At 42.7% G+C, this 23,474-nt stretch overlaps 1 protein-coding gene across 11 annotated transcripts in view; it reads left to right on the forward strand.

The window, feature by feature from the left end:
* The window catches only part of MAP4K4 (mitogen-activated protein kinase kinase kinase kinase 4), a 151,989-nt gene extending 133,457 nt beyond the window's left edge, over window positions 1–18,532 (forward strand). For all 11 annotated transcript variants that reach the window (XM_015277799.4, XM_015277803.4, XM_015277801.4 and 8 more), the window contains 7 exons: window positions 2,569–2,712; window positions 7,482–7,616; window positions 10,819–10,919; window positions 11,670–11,819; window positions 12,433–12,592; window positions 14,560–14,699; window positions 15,313–18,532. In XM_015277799.4, coding sequence (XP_015133285.2) covers window positions 2,569–2,712; window positions 7,482–7,616; window positions 10,819–10,919; window positions 11,670–11,819; window positions 12,433–12,592; window positions 14,560–14,699; window positions 15,313–15,396 — 914 coding nt within the window. In that variant the 3' untranslated portion in view covers window positions 15,397–18,532. The remainder of the gene's footprint in view (window positions 1–2,568; window positions 2,713–7,481; window positions 7,617–10,818; window positions 10,920–11,669; window positions 11,820–12,432; window positions 12,593–14,559; window positions 14,700–15,312) is intronic.
* The last annotated feature ends 4,942 nt before the right edge of the window (window positions 18,533–23,474 follow it).

Below are 23,474 nucleotides of genomic sequence, written 5' to 3' on the forward strand. Positions count from 1 at the left end.
AGCTAAGGGGGAAGGAGTTAGGGATGGGTGCACGTGTCATCTCAGAGCAGAAACAACCGTGATGCAAAGGCAGCAGAGGAAGAGGCGAGGGTGGAGACAGAAGCACCTGAGCCCTGATAGGCAAAGAGGGAAAGGGACTGAGAGGCAGCACTTTGTGTGTGGTTTTGTTTTAACTATAAACCACAGTGAATAAGAGTAAAAAATATGTATCAAAGCTGAATCACTTACAGCTTTAGTTGCTCAGACCTGGAACTGCAGGAAAGAAGCTGAGAGGTGGGTGCTTCCTTAGCCAGTTTGGTGCTCCTGCACTCTGTGCCTCACTCTTCCTGTATCCTTCCTCTGCTTACTGTTTTGAGGATGTGTCCTAATGTGGCAGATGGGAGATTTGAAATACACCCAGAGGTGCGCAGTGGGAGCCAGCAGTTTCAAATCTGTGTAGGGGCTACATAGGAGGGCAGGAAGGAGACAGTGGAGGCATTTAGTAGCTAAAGGAGAGTGTGGAGATAGGCTCTGTGCTGCTTTTGTCCGTGAGCTCTCCTGCCTTGGAGGGGACAGAGAAACAGCAGAGCAGCACATTTGAACAAGGAGAGGTGACTGTTTCTGGGAACTGTTGGCCCCTCTGAAGTTTACTTAGAAAAATCATAAAATGGCTTGGGATGAAAGAGACCATAAAGACTGCCCAGTTCCATCCCTGCTGCTGTGGGCAGGGCTGCCCCCCACCAGCTCAGGCTGCCCAGGGCCCCATCCAACCTGGCCTTGAGCACCTCCAGGGATGGGACACCGCAGCTTCTCTGGGCAGCTGTGCCAGCGCCTCACTGCCCTCTGAATAAACAGTTACTCCCTAACACCCAATGTAAATCTCCTCTCTTTAGATTAACACCATTCCCTCTTGTCCAATCGCTGTCTTTCTATGTAAAAAGTCAGTCTTCCTCCATGTTTATAAGTTCCCTATAAGTACTGAAAGGCCACAGTGGGTCTTCCCACAGCCTTCTCTTCTCCAGAATGAACAAGCTTATTTCCTTCAGCCTTCATTCACAGAAGAGGTGCTTCAGCCCCCTGTCTTTCTTGTTCTGGGGGTCCCAGGCCTGGACGCAGTGCTCCAGATGGGGCCTCACAAGGGCAGAATATAGGAGGACAATCACCTCTCTCTCCCTTCTGGCCTCACCTCTTTTGATATGGCCCAGGATACATTTGGAAGAAACAAGAGAGAGCAAAATGGAGAAGTATAATGATGTGTCACTCCTCCATGGTCTTTCTCTTCCACCAGAGGCTTTTGAGAGTGCCCCAGCACCATTGTCGCCTCCTGGCTGTGGCTCTTCTCCCCCGTAACACTTCATCCCCCTTAGGAAATGGTGCACCGTAGGGTAGTGTGAATGTTCCCTCCTTTTTGCAACTCCTCCAATGTGTGATAGTGAGGGTGATGTTTAGGTGGCTTTCCCACGTGCCTTAGAGGTGGGCAGTTTTGGTGAGTAATGTGCTTCTTCAATGCTTTGAGAAGGCAAATCATTGCTATAGACTCAGGCTATTCTCAGGTGCAGACTCCCATGAGTTACATGCTGCATTAGAAAGGGTTTGTTATGTGATCAGTTGGTGTATGACCATTGGCACCTGTATAACTATAGCTATGGATTGTCTGCCTAGAGATTAAAGCACTAAGCAATATAATTATCTTCTGTGAGTTTCTCTTTTATTGTTTCATTATTTCACTGCGCTTAAGAATAACAAGTTTTACATTGAGATTGCAACAGAGAAGTGTAATGGAAATCAAACCATGCATGTGGTTTGCTTTCCGTTCCCTGTACTGTATTTGACCTACCTCTGCATGATTTGTGGGCTCTGGGACTGAAACACTGTAATAATTATTGAAAGTGTTTACGTATTAATAGATTTTAAAGCCTTTTGATATGATATATGTGTATATATATACATATAAACATATAGAATGCAATTGGCTTTAAGCACTAAGGTTCCACGTACTCTTATTAAGGTTTCCAGTGGATGTGTGGACCTTTGTAAAAAGAAGCTGACCTTCTTCATTTATAATCACTTGACCTGTAGGAGAAATGGATGGAAGCACAATATAATTTCTCTAGATTAAACATTCAGATGGAAGAGCTTGTTGGGAAGATGAGGACCAGCCCCATGCCTGGCTCTTTACCAGGAGGGCTGCACTACAATCCAGTCCTCCCAGTAGAGTCCAAGCTCCTGCCAGTGCTTTTTTTCTCCTTATCTAGAACATCCTGTTATCAACCCCCCCACAATCCTTCGAAGTATATAGTCTTGGGTACTCTGTTGTGCCCCACCCCCCCAGTCTCCAGTATTGGTGTGACTTTTTGTTTGGGAACTGATGCTCCAGAAAGTTCCCCATGGTCTTCCAGTCTCTCACTCTCTTGTACACTGTAATTTGGTATCAGCAGTCTCTGAGTGCAGGTAATGTACAGCAGGTTGAGATCATTCAGGTGTGATTAGACTTGCTCGAGACAAGGCAGTTGCTATATGAAGGCGTAGTTTCATCAAAGCATGTGGAAAATCTGTCTACTAACTTGGATCTCTTTTTGTTTCCTTTAGGAGTGAACTTGTTAGTGGGCACAGAAAGTGGTCTGATGCTGCTAGACAGAAGTGGTCAGGGGAAGGTTTATCCGCTCATCAATCGAAGAAGATTCCAGCAAATGGATGTACTTGAAGGGCTAAATGTCTTGGTGACAATTTCTGGTAATGTTAACTGTTCTATGTGATTTTTCCTCCATCTGGTATGGCATGGCAAAAAGCTTTTCTTGGCAGCCTGTGTGTTGAGGGGGAGAGTCTTGACTTGAATGAAGCCAGTGGATTTTCCACCATTTTGTCTCTCTTGAATCTGCAATTTGTTTCTAAGAGTGAATCATTTTCCCCACAGTACCCTGTGCATGTTTGCCCCCTGTCCTTCCACCCTTCTTTTGTCTGAGCTGTATGTTAATGTTTTGTGAAGTTTGTAGAAGTGACATTTTACTCCTCCGCTGCAGTTACTTGCAACCTAGCCTCTTTCTAACCAAAACATTATTTGTTCCTGGAGTTTAAAGACATCTTGTGTGTCTAAATATGTATAATGATAAAAGCTCTTGCAAAGTGGATAGTTAAGAATGATGAGAGAAAGAGAGAGAGAGAGAGAGAGAACGTGTGTGTCTAACGGGGAGTGCAATATTTTGCACAGTGTGGAAATTGCCATTGTGAGGAGGCAGCTTGAAGCAGCTTTTGGCCTTGCCTCTCACTGGATGCAACTGCAGACGACTCAGCAATGAGAGATGAAGGGCGGTGGTGATTGCCGTGTTTGTTTTGTGTGCACTGATGGAAAATGTGTTTTATAAAGCTCGAGGTTCCAGACTCCTTGGCTCCAAAGAGTTATTGCGTAAGGTTATTCTGCCATTAAGTTACTTGATGTGGTGCACTGTTAATCTTTCTCCACAGGTGGTGTTCAGCCATTTACTTTATTTTTGGTTTGGTTTGTTTGGGAAATGAGTCTTTGCTATGCTGTGCTATTGAGAGAGAGAATGTTAAATGACATTTTGCACAGTGGTCCATGTTGTTCATTGGAGTCACTAAAAATTTTGTTGATGCTTCCGAGCTCATCTTACCCTGCTGGAGTCTCTCCCAACTCTTGTACAAAAGGACACGCACCTAAACCGTGTGTTAGATGTATTACACTAATGCAACTGAAAACATCCATGCCCATGCTGGTGTTGTCATACTTAGTTCTCAGCTCCAGCTGTGTCGTGAAGTGTTTAAAAGGAAAAGATGAATCAAGGAGGGTTTAAAAAAGCAACCTGTTGTGTGTCCACAGTACGTTAAAAATATAAGCTACTTGAAAAGCATGATTTGATAGTTTATTCTATAGTAGACCTTATAAACAAAAATACCGTATAATCCAACTTGTGCAAAATGTGTTGATTTGAAGCATACCCTACGCAAATTAAATCTTGTGTGTAATTGTTTGAGGTTTATTTATGTTTGCGTCAGCCACGATCTGAGAACCCCGACACATCCGTTTTCTTTGTTTCCTTCAGAACTATTGCTTCCTCTGTTGAGACACGCTACATTAACCCTTAAGAAACGGGCTGGTCTTTGTCTGCTTTATGGCTTTGTCTCTGCCCCATATCCTGCATTTTATGGGAGGATAGTGTGAAGCGGCAAAGAGGCATTTCTGCTCAATCTACATCTCTCTCAGACATATGTTCCCTCTGCTTTTTCAGGAGTCGATGTGTTTATGGTGGCAGTACTTGAAATGTATCACTGCACTGTAAGAAGTTGTGGTGCAGTAGGGTTTTGAGGGGTTTGCCACCTAAAACTTGCTTTTAACGTATACTCTTTTGAGTTTGAAAACATGAAACCAATTGTTCCTGCAATATAGTTCTCAAATCCAAAACTTACCTCGACAAGAAAGCTTTTGGTACTGAGCTACTACAGCTGGTACAAGAAAACTGTGGGTCAAAGCAGGGTAGCTGAACAGTTCTTTAGTTGATACTGTTTGGAGGCAAAAAAGTAGTTTTGAATGCTCAGGTAATACACAGTGCTGAGAGTCATAGAAGTGCTGAAAGAGAAACTAGTGACCTGCATACAGAACGTGCTCCATTTGTGGCTTCCTGAGTGTTTGTAAGCACAACTGGCTCATCTGGGCACTCAGGAATGTAGTTCCCTACAGGATGATGGTGTAGAAGAACAGGTTGGAATCTGCATGCTCGGTAATTAAAAACCACACAACAGTAGAAACAAAAACTCAATATAGGAGAAGAGGCTTTGCATTTGAAATGATGTCTGTGGGAGAACCAGAGCTGGGAGTTTTCAGAGTCAATAATCAGCTTATTTAATGGTTGGAGCAGAGTCTTCTTTCTTATTTTGTAGCCATAACAGTTAGACAGGGGAAAAAAGAAGTTGCAGATATTTGAGAGCTGTTTAAATTGAGCGTTGCAGGTTTACAAGCAAAAGGATTTAATTCCCCTCTTCAATATAAATATTAAAATCAGCATAATTCTAACTACATGCATAACTGTGTTTATTTAGCTGACCAGTTATGCTCGTTTCATGTCAGCCTGCTGGAAGGCTGAGGAATTTCCTGTCCTGTGACTTTCCTTGTGGTCTAGACACTAAAACACAATGGGAACACACTTCAGATATTTTTCTGTTGTTGTTTTGAAAAATGTTTCCAGCTGGAGAGAAATACCCTGCTGCTCATCATGTGAACTGGAAAAAAAAGATAGCCACGTGCTGGGAAATTCCCTTGTGCACTGTTTGGTCTGAGTCTTAAGGTTTACTAAGCTATGGGGAAGCTAAAGTCATAGAAATAACTGGGAGATAATTTGTTCTCCGGATCGACTGGAACTTGTGATAGTTGTGTCCTGTGAGCTCTTCCTTGCCCAGAAGCACAGTGCTTTCTGGTCTGTACTCTCTTCTCTATTCCAGTTTTTCTAAAAGGACCTCTGTATCTGTCATTTGCAGTATTTTTGTGGGAGGACCTTACTTTGGTCCAAAGTGGAACTTGTAGGAATACTGCTCTGGTCCTATTTCCAGATCTCTAAGAGCTGGGACAGCAGTGGGACTTTATCCCTTTGTTGAATTTGATAAATATGAAGTCAGACAATAAATCCTATGTTCCCTTACTGCCAAATGAGCCGTCACATTTGTAGTAGGGATAAACAAAGGTCAGCATGATGTTGCTTCACATTCTGTTGGGTGCCATCAAAGCAAGAGAGGCTTTTAAAATTAAGGAGCAGATCCAGTAGTTGAAAACAGGTCTCCAATTCCTCTTTAAGTGAACAGATTTTCATTTTGTAACTGCCTCTTCTTTTCTCCATGCCCTTCCCTATCAAAGTAATCCCAAAGAAGATTTTTCAGACTGTGTCTTTTATAAGGGAAAAGCTGGAGTCAATGGCACAGCCTGTTTGCAAGCTGTGCATCTGCATGTGCTGCCCCAGCCTTCCCAGCTGCTTTTCCTGAGGAGCCTGACTGTGTCAGGTGTCCTCTGCCATCAGGACAGGGGCCTGGTGCCAGCTCTAGGATCCAGCCAAGCACAGCAGGATGCTCTCAATGCTCAGACTTCTTGTCCTGCTGTAACCTGTATCTCCTGATGCCATGTGCTCATCCGTATCAGCTGCCGGAGCACTGGCATGGAGCTACACCACCACCAAGTTAGGGCCCTGTGAGCATTTCTTGTTTCTTTTCCTTGCACAGAGACTTCATGGAGCCTTCCATAGTGGGTCCTCATCAGAGCAGAGATGGTCTCTCTTCCTTGCCTCTAGTTTCACCTGCAGGACTGCGGTGGCTTTGGACAGCAAAGCAGCTGAAGGAGGAAGAAGGGGGACAAGCTTTGAATACCTGCACTAGAGTCACCTTCTTGCCAGTTCAGCCTGTGCTATATTGGCCATTAGTTATTAAAGAATCAAAGAACCGTAGAATGGTTTGGGTTGGAAGGGACATTAAACAGCATCCAGTTCCAACCCCTTGCCATGGGCAGAGTTGCCACCCACTAGATCAGGCTGCCCAGGGCCTGATCTGACCTGGCCTCCTCTGGGCAGCCTATGCCGGTCCCTCACCGCCCCCTGAGGAAAGAATTATTTCTGAACACCTAACCTAATATTCCCCTCTTTTAGTTTAAAGCCATTCTTCCTTGCCCTATTACCATCAGACCATGTAAAAAGTTGCTCTCCCTCCTGCTTATGAGCTCCCTTTAAGTACTGAAAGGCCACAGTGAGGTCACCCCAGAATCAAAAAGAACTGCTGATAAAGTCAGTTGTGAGCCTTGCTCTGCATTTGAGGCCTTCTCATATTGTGAGTTACATTCTGGGCTGTGTACAGTCCTGTTCAGTACTGTTGTAAAGTGATTAAATGCTGGAATGGTTAAGCACTGTTCTTGGTGTACTTTTCCACCAGTTGAATGGTAAACAGCCTTAGTAAAAACTTGATCACTTTGTGTCTGAGGATGGTGTAAGTGATGGAAATGTTCTGGTTGCTACCTGTGCAGAAGTTGTAACATACATTCCCTCACCATGTTCTTCTTTCCTGTTGCTTCCTCCTTTCAAACCAGTCATACTCTCTTCTGCTTGAGCAGATAATTTGGAGCCTCAAATTCTAACTTGCTGTTCTCCTAAAATTTTGTACAAATAAGAACTACTGAGGCTCAGCTGTTACCTCAGTGCAGGAATCTGGTGTTTTTGTTGTGGGATTATAACCCCTTTGTCCTAAGAACCAGGCTGCTAAGGAGTTTGTCATTTTGTGTATTTATGTGGTATTACTGTGCATCTCTGTCACTGATTATCAGGAAAGCATACCTTTGGGTGGAGTCTGCAGTAAAGCTCGTGTGGACAGAAACACTGTGGGAGATCTCAGTGGTTGCAGCAGTTTCTCCTTCTTTGTTCTTTTGGCTTGTTCTGTGGGGCTTTCTGTTCGTTAGAGTTGGGGTTTTTAGAGCTTATCTTCCTCTGGAGATAAACCTTTATTTCTCCTTTTGTGGCTAGGTAAGAAGAACAAGTTGCGAGTTTACTACTTGTCCTGGTTGAGAAATAAAATCCTTCACAATGATCCCGAAGTAGAAAAGAAACAGGGTTGGACAACGGTGGGTGACTTGGAGGGCTGTGTGCACTATAAAGTTGGTAAGTAACAAATGAATTTATCAAATTGTCAGATAAGAGCTAGCTGAGAAAGAGAACAGCAGCGTATGTAGCTGCTGAGTTTAAGATTTGTTTCTGACTGTTTTCCTTATGACTGAGAACAGACTTTTCTTTTGAAGCGTCAAAATAGATGGCAAGCTATTGAGTTAAACCAAATATGAGATGCTGGGCTGTGAACTGGTACAGGCACAGATCCTCCATCTCTCTTCTTCCTGTCCTGGATGCAACTTCCAGGAGGAGGCTGATAGGGACAGTAGGGGCTGGTGGCATTTCACCATCTTCGTTAAACCCTGGAGGTGACAAAGGGACTCTTGTCAACCAGCGGCTGCTCTCTCTACCAACAGGTTTCCCTGTTATTTTACCATGCTGAAATCAAGTTCTGGAGAGGAGTGAAAAACATCTCATTTTTAATGTAGATTTTTAAGGCTAGTGGAAAAAAAAAAAAGAGCGTGGGAGGAAGAAGCAAGCCCAGTTAGTGCACGAGCTTTGGAGAGGCATCTGGGAACAGAAGCATATGTTTAACTTCAGGATGATTCATTGGTTCCCTGGATGGTTCATTGGCTCATGAACTTTCCTAATGCTGTCTCAGATCCATTGCAATACAGTTATGGGATTATGGGGATGAAGTGTGTTTTCACTAGGCAGGCGCCTTTTGAGTGCCCTTAAGTTGCTTGAATGGATTTGGCTGTAGAAGCTTCCACTGCAGCTAGTCAAAGACACGGTGCATTTTTGCCATGTGCAGTGAGCCTGCTGCCCTGCAGGTGGGGATATGAACTAAGAGCTCCTTCTTACTCTTCAGTGTCATGATGCAGCTTAATGGACCCTGGGTGTTGCATTTGGTTTGGTTTTCTCCTAAGAGCCAGCTCAGTTCCTTTCAAGCCATGTCAGTCAACGTAGAGCAGCAGCAGTCAGACTGAGCTGTTTCTTTCTGTCATGCACACATTCTTGCAGAAGAGCATAATCAATAACTATTGCAGTAAGTGACTGCTGAACCTTGAGCCTGACCTCAAAAACAATTAATAATATACTTCTCTGGTATCATACCGCAGGGTGTCAGCAGCATAATGAAGTGGCTTGTTAACAATACCTTAACAGCTATTGAAAGGAGACTTTCCAGTAGGGAAGCATGAGAAACAAAGAGCATTCTTTTTCAGATGAAGGGTGATTTGTTGCAGCCTGGCACTGAACTTCCCTCTGAACCAAAAACATACAGTAGACTTCTTCAGGTAGTGAGAGGCCCCTTTGGCAGCTGTGCCTCAGTTCCCAAGAAGGATGAGCCTTGTGAATAGTTGTGTCTACAGTCTGGAGGTTGCCAGTGAGGCAGCTGGCACTGGTCGCTTCCTTGTCTCTTTGATGCAGTGGCGTTTCAGACATCAAACTGAAGTGGTATTTATGGATCTCAGTTGCTTCAGGCAACTTTTGGCTCCTCTCAGTGATAAACTGCTCTTTTGAAACTTAAGATTTGGGCGAATTCCCAGATAGCACCCAGAGCAAACAGTGAGGATTATCAAAAGTTCCCTTTCACAGATAAGGTGGTTTTGTTCAATATCCCCTTCTTCCCCAAGAAAATATTCCAAGAAGTCTCACAAGCCAGACAAAGCTGAACAAAAGCTCTATTTTTTCATCGGTACAGCTGTGGAGGTTGAGAGGCTTTTTTTGTCTGCTGAAGTGTCAAGTCTTCTCTAACACTTAAAGCTCAGTATTCTTGCTTCCCTGCAGAATAAAAGGGGGAGCAAGTAATAGCTTTGTCTCCCTACTGCCTACCAAGAGATAGCAACTGCAGGCTTTTACAGTAGGTGAGATATCTGAAATATGTTAAAATAGTATTTACTAAAGAAACGTTCTTCTCACAAGTCTGAGATTCTTCACTCCAGCCCTGTTTCAAAATCAGATTTGGTTAGGAGATAATAATGGCAGGTGGAGATGTAGGGATTTACTCACTGTTTTCAAAAAGCATTCCTCTCCTCTAATACTTGAAGAGATAGAGAAAGCCTCCTGAGATAAGTGTCATCCAAATAATGCTTTTTATATTCTTCTCATCCAAAAAGAGCACCAGAAACAGGTTAACAAACCTCAATATTCTAAATGTCCCCACAGTCTCTTCCTATGCAAATGAAGATGGCAGCTGCAAATGCAGATCCAGCCACACTAATTGAATGGCAATTTCTTAACGTTCAGTTCCCTCCTACAAAAATAAAATCAAACAGTAGTATACAGAGCTTTTTGAGATGATTGCATTTACCAGCTGTTTGCCTCGTAACAGAGACATATACCAGAATTTGCAAATCAGCTATGTCATGACCTATGTTAATTCTGATCAATTCTGTGATTATTTTTCAAGTCTTTGGAGTGGCACTTCCTTGAAGCATTTTGTGGCTGGAATGCTGCAGTTGTTGCATTTGTCTGTCAAATGAGAAAAAGAGGAAAAGATTGTAAAATGTTGTTTCTGAACCGTCCCTGAGAAACTCCTGATTCCTTAACACCCCTAAAAACTTTTCCATTCCTTAGGCAGAAGGTAAAATTTGTCATCAGAATTATCACTAAGGTAGTCACCGTGAGCTCATGTTTTACTTGAGAATCAGAGGTAAGGTCAATTGGAGAGAGCTCAGGTAGTACAACTTGTTTGCATTCGGTCAGCTACCTGGAGGAAGAGCTTTTTGGCAGCCACCTAGTCATTTTCTGTGAAGTTTTTGGTAACAGTTTTTCTTTTGGGCAATAAACAACAACAAGAAAGTTGCCTTTTGTTTTTGAAATGGACTTGTTTCTTGACTTTTCACTTCAGTTCCCTTTTCCCTTCCTTTTCTCTGGGGAATTTTTCCATCAGCTCAAAATACCACTGCTGGTGCTGTGATTGTGACTGCCAATAAAGCACCACACTCATTGGCTTCTTTTATTGGAAACATCCCTGCCTGAAAACTGTTTTCTTGATGAGGTAGCACAGTTTAATGTGGAAAGAAAAGTGTAAATAAGTGTGTACTGGCTAGGTAATTGAAAGCGTGATGACAGGTTCAGTTACTGAGAAGAGTAAGCATTTTTGTGGTATAAATGTGTCAAAATACTTAGCTGCTTGGAATTAGCAATTCTAAAATGAAGCATTACTAAAAACCTAGAAACATACGTAAGGATGGGGAAATAGTGTCTCTTTCTGATTACTGAATTAATTTTTGTTTTGGTTTAATTGCAGTAAAATATGAGAGAATCAAATTCTTGGTAATTGCGTTGAAGAGTTCTGTGGAAGTCTATGCATGGGCGCCAAAGCCATACCACAAATTTATGGCCTTTAAGGTAACAGTATATTTCAGCCATCTGTTGGGTTTTCACATATTGAGTTACAGTTGCCCCTTTTACAGAAGTGGTCTGACGTTTTGTCATGGCTGTGGTACAGGTTCTTTGGTAAATCTGCCATGAATTTCTTATTATATTTTCATTTATGGGTGCAGGAGGGTTGGCTCTGAGAGTCATTGGACCTAGAATGCTGAATTGCAACCAGGCATAAATGAATGTTCAAAACGACATAAAATCACAGCAGTTTGTATCCTTGCTATAAATAAAACATGAAGCCAAGAGAAGCGAGCTGAGTCTAAGCACCTTCATGTGAGCTGAAGATGTCATTAGATTATGTTCAGCTTTGTTATATTTTAAATACAGCAAGAATGAATTTGGCTGCCTTGGTGTAATTGCCAAACTGATTTGCAGACAATCAGTTACTGCTGGTTGTGCAGATTGAAGTAAATGCTATAGTAGTATCAAATTGCTTTCCCAAAAGTTCAGGGCAATTCTTGCTGAAAACAAACAGACCGACGAAAGTAAACCCCCGGGAAAAGAGTGTATAGTATTACATGACTGAAGTGCAGCGGGGTGCTGAGCGATCTCTCCTTGTCTGTGGAAGATGTTAGCCTCTAACTGCTCTGGTGGATGGAGGCCAAAAGCCTGCTGGAGGAGCAGACTCATCAAGTGTGCATTAACAGCACGCTTTTATAAAACCTGTCGAGGTTCTAAACAGTAAAGTAAGTCTCACTGATTGTTTTCTTGCAGTCATTTGGTGAATTGGTACATAAGCCATTGCTGGTGGATCTAACTGTAGAAGAGGGTCAGAGACTAAAAGTCATTTATGGCTCCTGTGCTGGCTTCCATGCTGTTGACGTGGATTCGGGATCAGTCTACGATATTTATCTACCAACGCATGTAAGAGTTCTTCCTGGGGTGGGGGGGTTTCTTTCCTTCTGATCTTCCCCTCCCTCCTTTTTCTCAGATGAAAAATGTGTCAGGCTGTCCCTGTGGACAGTGGGAACAGATGGAGGGGGACAAACAAATGTGGCTTAGGTTCTTGGGCCTTGTCCTCTGTCCCGTCCTCAGGGTCAATGTATCTCCTTACCTGCTCAGATTTGGGTTTCAGGGGTGATAGGTAGATGGCTGAGTGCATAGCAGATGGTCAGCTGCAGGGAAAGTGGCAGTATGAATGATACGATTGCCCTTCAATACTATTCAGCAGGCTTGGCAAAGGCCACGTGACTTCATCTCTGCTCGTGGAACCGAATGGGCACTCCTACAGAGAAGTTCATCTTTCCTGTTTTTAGGTGTCTGCCTTAAGATGAAAGAATTAATTCCCTAAAATTTTCTACTTATCTGTTGTCGCTGTGTAGGGTGTCTAAGTTGGAGGGAGAGCTAGCACTTCTAGTGTGCATTCTTGATCTGCTATCAGACAAAAATCAGAATTCACCTAGGCCTTTCTCCCAGCACGGGCTCTTCAGTATTAGAATTTAAAAAAATGACTTTATCCTCACTTCTGTCTCTTTAGATCCAGAGCAGTATCCAACCTCACGCAATCATAATTCTCCCAAATACGGATGGAATGGAGCTTCTGGTCTGTTATGAGGATGAAGGAGTTTATGTAAACACATATGGAAGGATCACCAAGGATGTGGTTCTGCAGTGGGGAGAAATGCCAACTTCAGTTGGTAAGTGCCCTGACAGAATCAAATGTAATGTACTGTAAGAGAGTGGGAGTGCACGTGGGCAGAAGGAAAATGCATCAGGTTTGACCTCAGATTCAGAAGCAGCGATGCTGTAATGTTGCTGAAAAATAGCTGTGCAAAGTTCAGAGGAATCATATGAATCCATTTCATGTTGAGTTTTTTAGAACAAGGTCCAAGCAAATGTGTTGTGGACTTCAGGAATAAAAAACTCCTTTATCATACAACATGATCTTTGCAGCCCATTACAGAATTTTTCCTGGACAGCAACAAAATTATGAAAACCGTTAAGTATAAAGATATGTAAGGTGGCACGCAGGATATTATTACAGGTTGATAACGGTCTATCTGATATGATGGGTTTATTTTAATTCATCTGCAGATTGCCTATCTATCTTTGCATGATAGCGTAATTGCCTGTTGGTCGAGGAGCTCTTGCTGCCTATGCTGCCTTATTTCAGTGCCGAACATGGCGCGGGCTGTGGTTACACCTTCGTTTTGTTGTGCAAACACACTGAGTTTGCTTGTTTTGGAATGGATGCATGTTAGGTTACTGCTCAGCTTACCGCTGCTATTAGAGCAACGTGAACAATAATGGAGAAGGAAATTTAAAGAAGTGTTGTGCGTGGCATGTTCACTCTCCTGCATTTAACTCTTGACTAGATCTGAAAGCAAGCAGATTATATCAACTGGCAAATTGTAGAGCCCTGGGGACTGAAGTCGCTGTGAAGTAAATGGCACTGAGGCAGTTGATACCATCAGAATATCTCGTCTGACAATTCTAATGAAATGTTTGGCTCAGTTATCATTAGTGACATATGTAAAAATATTCTGGCACGACGGTATATGTGTTGGTATAGGCATGTGTTGTACTGTAGTAGATAATTCGGTTTAATTTCACTGAAAATTAATGTGAAAAAAAGATAACATAAATGGGAAAGTACTATGAAATTAAATCTTTTTAAATTTTCCTTGTTAAGATCTGTTGTGCTTCTTCTTCTTTTTTTCTGTTCAGTATGCATACAAATCAGAGGCAACAGCTTATTCTTCACTAAGTTCCCATATGTTATTTTTGGCAGCATTCCTAAGACTATCCATCAAATTGCTTTTTGAATATACCTTTTCATAATGCTGGTGCCTTTCTCCTTCATTCAATTTTTAATGCTATCAGGAACAGATTTTTTCCTCGTGCCAGTACTAATCTGTTTCCCCCGGTGTTACCCTGAGGAATAAATGCTCGTTTTTAATTTATTTGCATGTGAAGGAAAGCAGAAGGACAAATAATAGTCCTTCCACTTGGAGAGCTTAATATGAACCTTTTTCAAAATATGCAGAGTACTTGTCAGGCCAGCTGGCTTTCTTGGGAAGGAAAGCAGATTTTTGAAGCATTATTCCTATTAAAGGCGGCTAACTGATTTTTTTTTTTCCTAGTTTTCCCATTCTGTCTCTTTTTCTTTTGCCAACAAACTCCTTCAAAGCAAGGAAGTGACACTGTAAGACACCAAAATGGTGCTGGGGATGTTCCGGAGCGGATAGGCTTTGTCTGTTTAAACTTTGGGTTCTGTTTTCTCCTTGTCAACACCCAATTAACCTGTCTCGTTGCCAAACTTGGGAGGAAAAATCTCTGTGAAACTCAGTGTTCCTTCCATTTAATTGAAGGTTGGAAAGCTTCTATTGTGTCATAAGTGCTCAGGCACAAAATACATTAGTAACATGGACAGTTCGTGTGGTAATAAAAGAAAAAAAAAAAGAAAAAAGGTATTTTGGGACATTGTGAAAATGCTGAAGACTGAAATAGCACTCTGAGCATTTGTGTGTCTTTACAATATGTACAGGCAGGTCATTGTTAATTACAGTTTTTAAATATGTTCCTCTGCTTTTTTAAGCAGTTACTCTGTGTTGCCCTCTACCTGTCCTAAGGGGCTGTGTTGTACTGTGTTTTCTCTCCGCAGCATATATTCGCTCCAATCAGATTATGGGCTGGGGAGAAAAAGCGATCGAAATACGCTCGGTAGAAACTGGACACTTGGACGGTGTGTTCATGCACAAAAGGGCACAAAGACTCAAGTTCTTATGTGAACGCAATGACAAGGTAGAATCCACCCCCATCCCTGTTTCTTGCCGAGATGATAAACGTGTACTTTAAGCGGGTGCTTGCAGTCAGTTGGCCCCAGCCAGCAGCCAAACACTCCTTTCTCACGTGGAATGGGGAGAAAATAATGGGGAGTGTGGAACGAGTTATGGATCAAGATAAAGACAGCTTAGCAAGGAAAGCAAAAGCTTGGCTGTGCAAGCCAAGCATAATAACAAATTCATCAGCTTCCCATCAAAATCATGTCCTCATTCCTCCTCCTTTCTGTCAGCTTGTCTTGCCAAGCATGCTTTCATACATATGGAATATCTCTTTGGTCATTTGGGGTTCACCATCCAGGTGTTGTCCTCTCCCAGCCTTTCTGGGTGATGGGCCTGGTAAGAAAGCCTTGACGCTGTGCAAGCACCGTTTGTCAGCAGCCAAAACACCAGTGTGTTAGCAGTGCTGTTCTATCCATGAGTGCAAAGCTCAGTACCGTATAGGATGCTGTGAACAAAGTCAGCTCCACATCAGCCAGACCCTGTAATGGCAGCGTAGATGTCACAGGCAGCAAAGACAAAGGAAAGTCTCTGCTTCCTTACCTGTTGAATCTCTCTCTCTCCTTTCTTCACAGGTTTTCTTTGCCTCCGTACGGTCGGGTGGAAGCAGTCAAGTTTATTTCATGACCCTTGGCAGGACTTCTCTTCTGAGCTGGTAGAAGCGGTGTGCTTTGGCGAGGAATTGCTGACATCCAGAGTCTGAGATCTTCATAACTCGGAATTATTTTCAACTGGAGTACAGACCTGCACTAATGCAGCACTCTGTGTAAATGTGTGTGCAGGCATCACTGGTGTTAGGTTTCTTTTTGTTTTTCAACTGAGGCTGCAAGACAGCTGGTGCTGTAAAGATATTGCCATCAGGTGCTACAGTGTCTTTGAGGTTTGGGATCACGCTAGAAAGCTACAGGTCTTTTTTTGCCTTCAGCTCCAGGATTCCTAGGCTTTGAAGGACTCTGTTTGTTAGCGTTAAAACAGAGGGGGGAAAAAAAAGGAAAACAAAACAGATTTACCACGAACATGCTGTTGAGTGGACAGGAGGCAGGCAAGGGAAGGTGAGAAGTGGTGTAGGGAGTCAGAAAGGCTGAAACAGAAGGGCAGATCTAGTCTATCTAGTAATGTTAACAATGTATTTAATTGACATTTCTTTTTTGTAATGTGACAATATGTGGACAAAGAGGAAGGTGCAGGTTTTAAGAAGTTAATATTTATAAAATGTGAAAGACGCAGCGACAAGAATGGAGAACTTCTTCTTGGGGACAGGGAGGGTGGGAAGGGGTCGGGGTGGAATTCTTGGTTGTTTTTTTTTTTGTTTCTGCAGTTTTCTTTTGGCCTGGCCAATAACTTCAGTCATTTTCTGTGTAGCAGGTATTGCCTGAAACATGTGCAGATGGTTTAAAAAAGGAAAAAACAAAAAAAAAAACAAAAAAAGGAAAAAAAAACGGGAAAAAAAAAGAGAAAAAAAGTTCATTTTCTATAATGATTCTGTGTTAGGCCAGAACTTGGTTATGTCACAGTATTAGCACTGCCTCAGTTAAAGGTTTAATTTTTGTTTAAACCTAGAAGTGCAACAACAGTTTTACCACAGTCTGCACTCGCAGAACTAAAAAAAAAAAAAAAAAAGAAAAAAGAAAAAAAAAAAAGAAATAAAATCCAAACTACATATGTTTATTTTTTGTGCCTACCTCATTGTTTTTAATGCGTAAAAGAAAAGAGGTGGTTTAGTTTATACATTTTTAGATGAAAACCATTAATGTCTAATTTAATCTTAATACCAAAACTACCAGATTGAAAGGTTTCTGACTGTTATCGTGTAGCAAGTTTCAGCAGGAGGAGAGAGTGGGCCGTTGGGGCAATAGTGGTAGCGTTATGGCAGTGAGACACTGATTATTGTAATTTGCTGACTAAATTTGGAAAGCAAGCGTTTTTCTAAACCAGTTTCATCCTTCATAGAAGTCTGAATTTAGCCTAAAACCGGAGGCTTCACTCTTCTAACATGTGGGCTTAGCAACAGGCAGGTAAATAACTAGGCTAGTTCTATAAACTGTTAAATGTTGTAGGAAACGTTTTGGGGCGGTAATGTTTTTCTTTTTTAAGAATGCAATGCACTAAAACTCTTTTAAGAATGTAGTTAATACTGCTTATTCATAAAAACAACGTATTCTTGTGTTTAGATGTAAGATCCCAGCTCTGGCTTTTTTCTTTCTTTTTTTTTTTTTTTTTAAGTCAGTTTTATTTTATGAATAAGTTCTGACATTTGTAATAAATGTCTCGAGAGTAATAATTTGTTTAATGGCTACATGTTCATTACTTGAGAAAATCTTGAGTGTATAATAATCTGTTGGTGATGTAATAATGCACAGTGTCATGATTCAGCCGTTTTTATTTTCGTTTCGTTTTTTTTTTTTTTTTTAATTATTATTATTATTATTATTATAATTATTCCTTTGGCGGGGTACTTTGTTGACAGCTGCCTTAAGCTGTTCATTCAGTGAACAGGCTCTCAGTGTTCCGTGGGCTTTGTCTTCTGCTGCGTTGAACTTTCTCTCCTGGCACGGCAGGTAGGGCTTTTCCAGCACGTGCGCTCCAGCCAGCCGGCGCCCGGCCGCGAGCACCAGCTGTGCGGAGCTGAGACTCAGCCAACTTTCTTTTGATATCAATCCGACTGCTGTAAATCCTTCAAACCCAAGCAGCGTTTCTGCTGAAGGCTCCTTCGAACGTCACAGACAGTGTAAGAGTGAGTGGTAGATGCGTGCCACGAGTGCATGTACACACACCCACACACCCCACACACCAAAAGAATTAAAACTCAAGAAAGCCTTACATTTGCTGGCAGAGGAGTACCTAGAAATATTTTTTTTAACCGTGTGACTTTTGGATAGCGTTGAAGGTGAAGGATGTGTTCTTTTCATGCCTGGCGCGGTCAGCCAGAGGAACGATGAACCTTTTGTACTCTCACGAACTAAAGGGGACTCGGAGAAGCGACGCGGGTGTAATCACACATCGGCCCTGTAGCGTAGCTTACCCCAGCTGATTTGACCCAATGTCAGTCTGCGTGATTTAACTCTTCCAGCGCTCTGTGCTCCAAAATCAATGTAGTCCTTGAAAGCTGATGCTGTTCTCCCAGAGGAAGATGCTCCAGTGCTGTTAGGGATTCCCAGGTGACGGACGCACGCTGTTGGCGCTGAGAGGCTCCCGAGGGGAAGCTCCCTCCGGCTTCGCCTCCGTAGAAGTGCCAGGACAGCGACATGGCAAGGTAAACCCAGTATTACAAAACCACTACGTATACAGACATCGAACTCTAAACAGTGCTTTTGTAAGCAAAGAAGAAAAGAAAAGCTCCTAGGTTTAGTTTTAAGCTTTAATAAGTAATAATTTTCTGTATCTTTAAGTCAAAGTAACCCTAACTTGTATGACTGCAGTGTTTTTATTTTTTATCTTATGCACATGTTATGTTGGAGAAAATGTTTACAAAAATGGTTTTGTTACACTAATGTGCATCACATATTTATGGTTTATTTGAAAGTGATTTTTGTGGGTTTTTTAGTTTTTCATAGTAGTAGTAGTACACTTTTTGTGATTTATAACCCCAGGTTCTGCTGATTATAAAGATGCTAAACAATACTACAAAATGACAAACTGCATTAAAATTACTAATCGTAGAGCTGCAAAGCAGACTGGTGACAAGTAAAACACTCAGCCTTTTTTTTTGCAGTGCTATCTAACTTGTCTTCTGTGTATTATGGAAATTACTGTTTTTTCCCCGTTTTTCCTTAAATAAAGTCAAATTGACACCTATCGTATGTGGAAAGTATTTTGAATATCTGCTGGCTGCAGAAATCAAGCTGCACGTTGCCCAATTGTTGTATAAGAACAAAAGCCTTATTGTCAAATCTCTTAATTTTATGGAGACTTTGACAACAAACTTGAGCTTTTGAGGGCTTTTTTAATTCTTTTAATTTTTTATTTTTATTTTTTTTGCAAAAAGCCCTGATCTTGTGGTGCAATTGCTCTTTTGAGAATTGGAGTTTTCCTTTAAAAGAAAAAAAAAAAAAAAGAAGCTTAGAAACACTGGTTTGTGGCCAGCAGCTCAGGAAGAGAAGGTTGCCTAAAGGACAGCCTGGAAGTTCTGTGAACATGCCCTCTCACCTCCCTCCAGCCATCAGCGTTGGTGACTGGGATGGGATACTGCTAAGGAAGTGCCATGAGCTGGAGACCTGGGCCAGATTCTCCCATAGTCTAAAAGCATAGATCCAAGAAATTAGCCAGGCTTTCTGAGCACCGAGCCGTGAGTACTGGACAGGTTTAATACAAGGCTGCTGTGTGTGCTAGCAGAGTTCCCGTTGACCTTTGTGCATGTTTTCCACCATGGACCATGTCTGTTTTCCTCCGTGGAGATAAGCAGCAGATGTTTCCTTCTGCATAGGCTGCTCTCTGCTGGAGGAGGGGGCAACTTGCATTCCCGTCCTCCAGTCTTCCCAACCGCTTTCATCTCTTGAAGGCAAGGGGGTGTTGTGAGCTGAAACACATTCCAGGGTTTCCTTTGCTTCCTGCCAACAAACGTATCTGAAACCCTCAAGCTTTCCGCTTCTGCGCATAGCAGATACTGAGAGCGGCTGAACTGAGAGAGGTGTTGGGGCCAGCAAGCCCTCTTGGAGCTGCTGGCTTTCCTCCATTGTCCTTCACCCACTGAATACTTCCCAGAATTAGAACACTTTCTGGATAGTCAAGCACAAAAGCACACAGTGTGCATCTGGATCCAGCAGTCCTGGGGGTCTTTGGTGACACAGGTCATAGCGTGCAACACTTTCATGCTCCTGTGAAGGAGTATGCAACAGGAGGATGGAGATTAAGGATGAAGGCGTTTGAGCAGCTGATCTCTGTGTGGCTTGGGTAGGTGGCAGTGGTGAGGCAAGCCCAAGTGAGGAACAGAGAATGCAGAGGAACAAAATGGTCAAAGGCATCAGCTTTGCTAATAGTAGAGTGAATGCACACAGATGGTGGCCCATTTCTCACCTGAGCTCAGCATGGAGAGTAGCACCTGTTGTGAGGAGCTGGGGGTTTGCGCCTCTTTAGCACAAGTTAAAGACTCGGAGAATGCCTTCTGTGATTAAAAAATAAACAAACAAACAAAAAACCTCATAGAGTTCCTTATTTTGATGCTTGAGATGGGTATTTTGATGTATAGGGATCACCCAACTGAAGGCATTAACTCCACTGCAGCCTTAAGCATCTGTTTACTTCAAACATAAACACAGCCATAGCCTTCATCCTCCCAGGCTCTTAGTTGTGTCGTAACCTTCATGGAATGCTTTAGTCCCAAACCTGAAGGCAGACTTGTGGTGGCGGGGTCTACGGTGATGCAGAGCTCATGTCAGGTAGCTGCAGCCATGTGTGTGCAGAAGCTCAGTCTGAAGATCCGTCTCCCTGAACTTCGTGAAGTCCCAGACGTCCCCCGATCAAATCACAAGAACTTCTGGAATATCCATGTGGAAATTTTCTCCCATGTTTCGGTAATGAAATTAACTGAAAGACAAGAAGAGAGCATGAACTGGCAAAGAGCATTAAAATGCAAAGTATGTGATTATAGACTCACAGTTGCAATGGCTCTAATAGTTATCAGAGACAAGTATAAAAGGAGAATAAATTATTTCAGGGCATAAAGAATCAGTTATGGGTAATTAAGCTGCAATTATCATTACTATGCTGCTATGATAAGTTTTTTTAAAAGCTAATCTTTCTAAAATGGAGTAATGTGGGTTAGGCATGCGTGCACTTATTGTCTGCCATCCCAATAAAGCATTTTCTAGTGTTTTTTTTCAAAATGTGGCAGTGGAGGAATCTCAGTTTTCTGCTAATGAAAGCACCGGGTTCCCTTTATGAAGTGATTTATTTCACATCACACAGCATTCAGTGGCATCATTCAAACTAAGGCTCAGTGAAGTGCATTAACTCACGCGTACTGTCAAGCGTGTAGGCCAGCAGCCAGCTTCAGCTGAGTTCTTCACATGCTTAACATTGTGAGTGATTTGGTAAATTGGCAGTTCCAGTCTCTAACTGAGAGCAAGGACAACACGGCTGAGAGTGGCTAACACTGTCCTTGGTTCAATCCACAATGCTCGGATGGCTGAACCTGGAAATCAGCCTGGGAAAAGTTTCAGTTTACAGCATTGTAACAAACGTTGATGGCCGTTAGCCTTGAAAGGCCCCTTGTGAAACATGGCAGGTAACAGCTGCCTCGCAAGCAGCTGCCCTGGAGGCTGTGCTGAGGGCTAGTTGTGCTGCTGATGGAGACGGAGGCCTAGGGTGTCTGTATCTTACAAATGATGAGCTGAGAAGTCAGCAGGCCGCCAGGTGTTAACCCGTTTTTCATGACGTCAAACTCTTCGTTGTAGGACTTGCCATCTGTGGCATGTTTTTGTGTGCCGCCTTGCGTAATGTAACCAGTTGATGCTGTGACATAAATCTGTAGAAAAAGGATTCTTTAGCAATGCTGAAAATTGAAGAACACTGGGGTTTCATGTTCCAAAGATAAACTTTACACAGACCCCTTTACTACTGTTCAAAATTTAATTACATTTGTAGGCTTTTCCTGAAGTGTCATATTCAGACTACAGCAGATGGTCCTCATGGGAGGGATAAGTATTCGAAAACTCTTTATTCTTGTTAATTAGTTTGGGAGACTTATGTGTATCTTACTTGGTGTCATCCAAGGTGCTCATTTTATCATGCAGCATATCAGCTTAATACAGTTTCCAGTAGTAACGAACTACTCTACATTCCTGTAAGGTGGGAGAAGCACTCTTTTATTATTATTGTTTTAATCGCAATTTGAAATAATGAACGAAGAGGTTTGGGGTTGTTTTTTATTATTATTTAATGAAGAGAATTTCAAAAACATTTTGTTTCAGAAAAGTCGAAGTGAGGCACTGCGGTAGTTGGTCAAAACTAATTTCTTCTATTTGGATACTGTAACGTTTTGTTTTCTATAAGAGCCACCACTGTGTCATCACATCATTAACTCTAATTTGGAATTAAAGGTATTTCCACATTGTTTCCTACATCCACCGCCCCTGGATGCTGGGCTTTTTAAAAGCACTTCTCTCACAGTCTGGTTCACAAAGTTGGTCTTTAGAGGAAACGTATTACATGAGGCTACGTTTATGCCTCTGAAGAGATGGGAATAGCTCCAAGAGCCATGTGTAAAGCTGTAGCCAGTTGTGTGTGTTTTGAGTAGGTGCCTAGAAGTGATGTTTTCTGTTGGAATAACCAAGATTTGGATTTCTTCAGGTATGCTAAACACAAGGAGAGAACAAGACCTCTGTGTTCAGCCAGCCACATCTACGGCTCAGAGGGGGAGGAGAGCTTGTGATAGATGGATGGCTGTTAGAGAGAAGATAAGCTGGGTATTACCTAAGCAAAAACATGTTTCCAGTAGAACAAAGAGAGGTTTGGGCTGAAAAAGAGAAAGAAGAGCTGACTATGCTAAGCTGTAAAACCAGCATCTTTGGTGGGTGCCTGATTTCTAGCGTCTGTTTCTCAAGCTTGTCTATGGGAGGTGATTTACTGACAGTCTTTAAAAATGTGTCTTCTGCCCAAAAGTAGCAGGCACATAACCATGATCTTATATTTGTAAAAACAGCATGAAATCATTTTTTTTTCCACACATCCCTCATGGCATCCCTCATTCCCATTGCCCGAGGGCTTTCAAAGGGAGATTCGTTGCCCCATTCATGACACAGGCACGAGCCCCCATGCTACAGCGTGTGGGCATAAAGAGCAGATCCCCTCTGCTCCTTATTGCACATGTGGACATGGCTGCAAATCACACAGCGTTAGTCAGCACTGCTGTTCACACTTTCACAGAGAGTGCCTCCAATTGTGTTTCTCAGCTGAGATCGATCCAAGATATTGCTCCCCTGAGCTCAGTTTGCAGCTAAGATTCATTGCAGCGGAGTTTTTCTTCCTAAAAGACCAGTCACAATAGACAGTCTGGAGAATGACTAGCAGATAAAGCATTCCCTTAGGCTTATTTCCCAATCAGAAATGCTGTCTGAAAATGAAATGTGTGAATCTGGATTCTGTAGAAACTTGGATGGAGCGTGAACTGGGAGAAATGCGTAAATCTCTGTTCCTCATTAACGTCGACCACATCCAACGTACCTCAGAACAAGGAAAGTTAACTCAGGTAAGTTGTGAGGTTGTAGGCAATGAAGAGGAACCTTCTACCGGTGAGGGTAGGTGATGAGCCCTTCTGATGGGGTTGACCAGGCATGGCACAACACCAGCAAGCCCTCCCTGTGAGAGGTGTTAGGCTGCTCAGAGTTTTAGTTGTCTCCATACGTGGGACTTCTGCGGTGGCCTGGGATGGAGTGAGGGCCTTGTCCTTGCCGCTCAGTGCCCTGGGGAGCCCGTTCTCGCTTGCAGCTCAGCAGTGGAGAGTAGGAAGAGGAGAGTGACATCATGACAACAGTCAAAGTGAAGTTGTTGACCTCTTTTTACCACCCTTCCCACTAAATAGGCTGCCCTTTTGGTTTCACTTTTATTTTAGTCACAGGGAGAGCACCACACTCTCCTTCCCACTGCTGGAACAGCTGGCTACCAAGCCTTCCTGCCATTCCTATGTGATAGTAGTGCTGCCTGCAGGAGGATTTCCCAGTGGTCAGAAGGTGTTTGCATGGCGAGACCAAGTACACAAAAGCTCAAGTTCCTGTCAGAACACCTGTGGGGAAGGGAGGAA

This window comes from Gallus gallus, chromosome 1, assembly GCF_016699485.2.
Source record: "Gallus gallus isolate bGalGal1 chromosome 1, bGalGal1.mat.broiler.GRCg7b, whole genome shotgun sequence".
Taxonomy (NCBI): domain Eukaryota; kingdom Metazoa; phylum Chordata; class Aves; order Galliformes; family Phasianidae; genus Gallus; species Gallus gallus.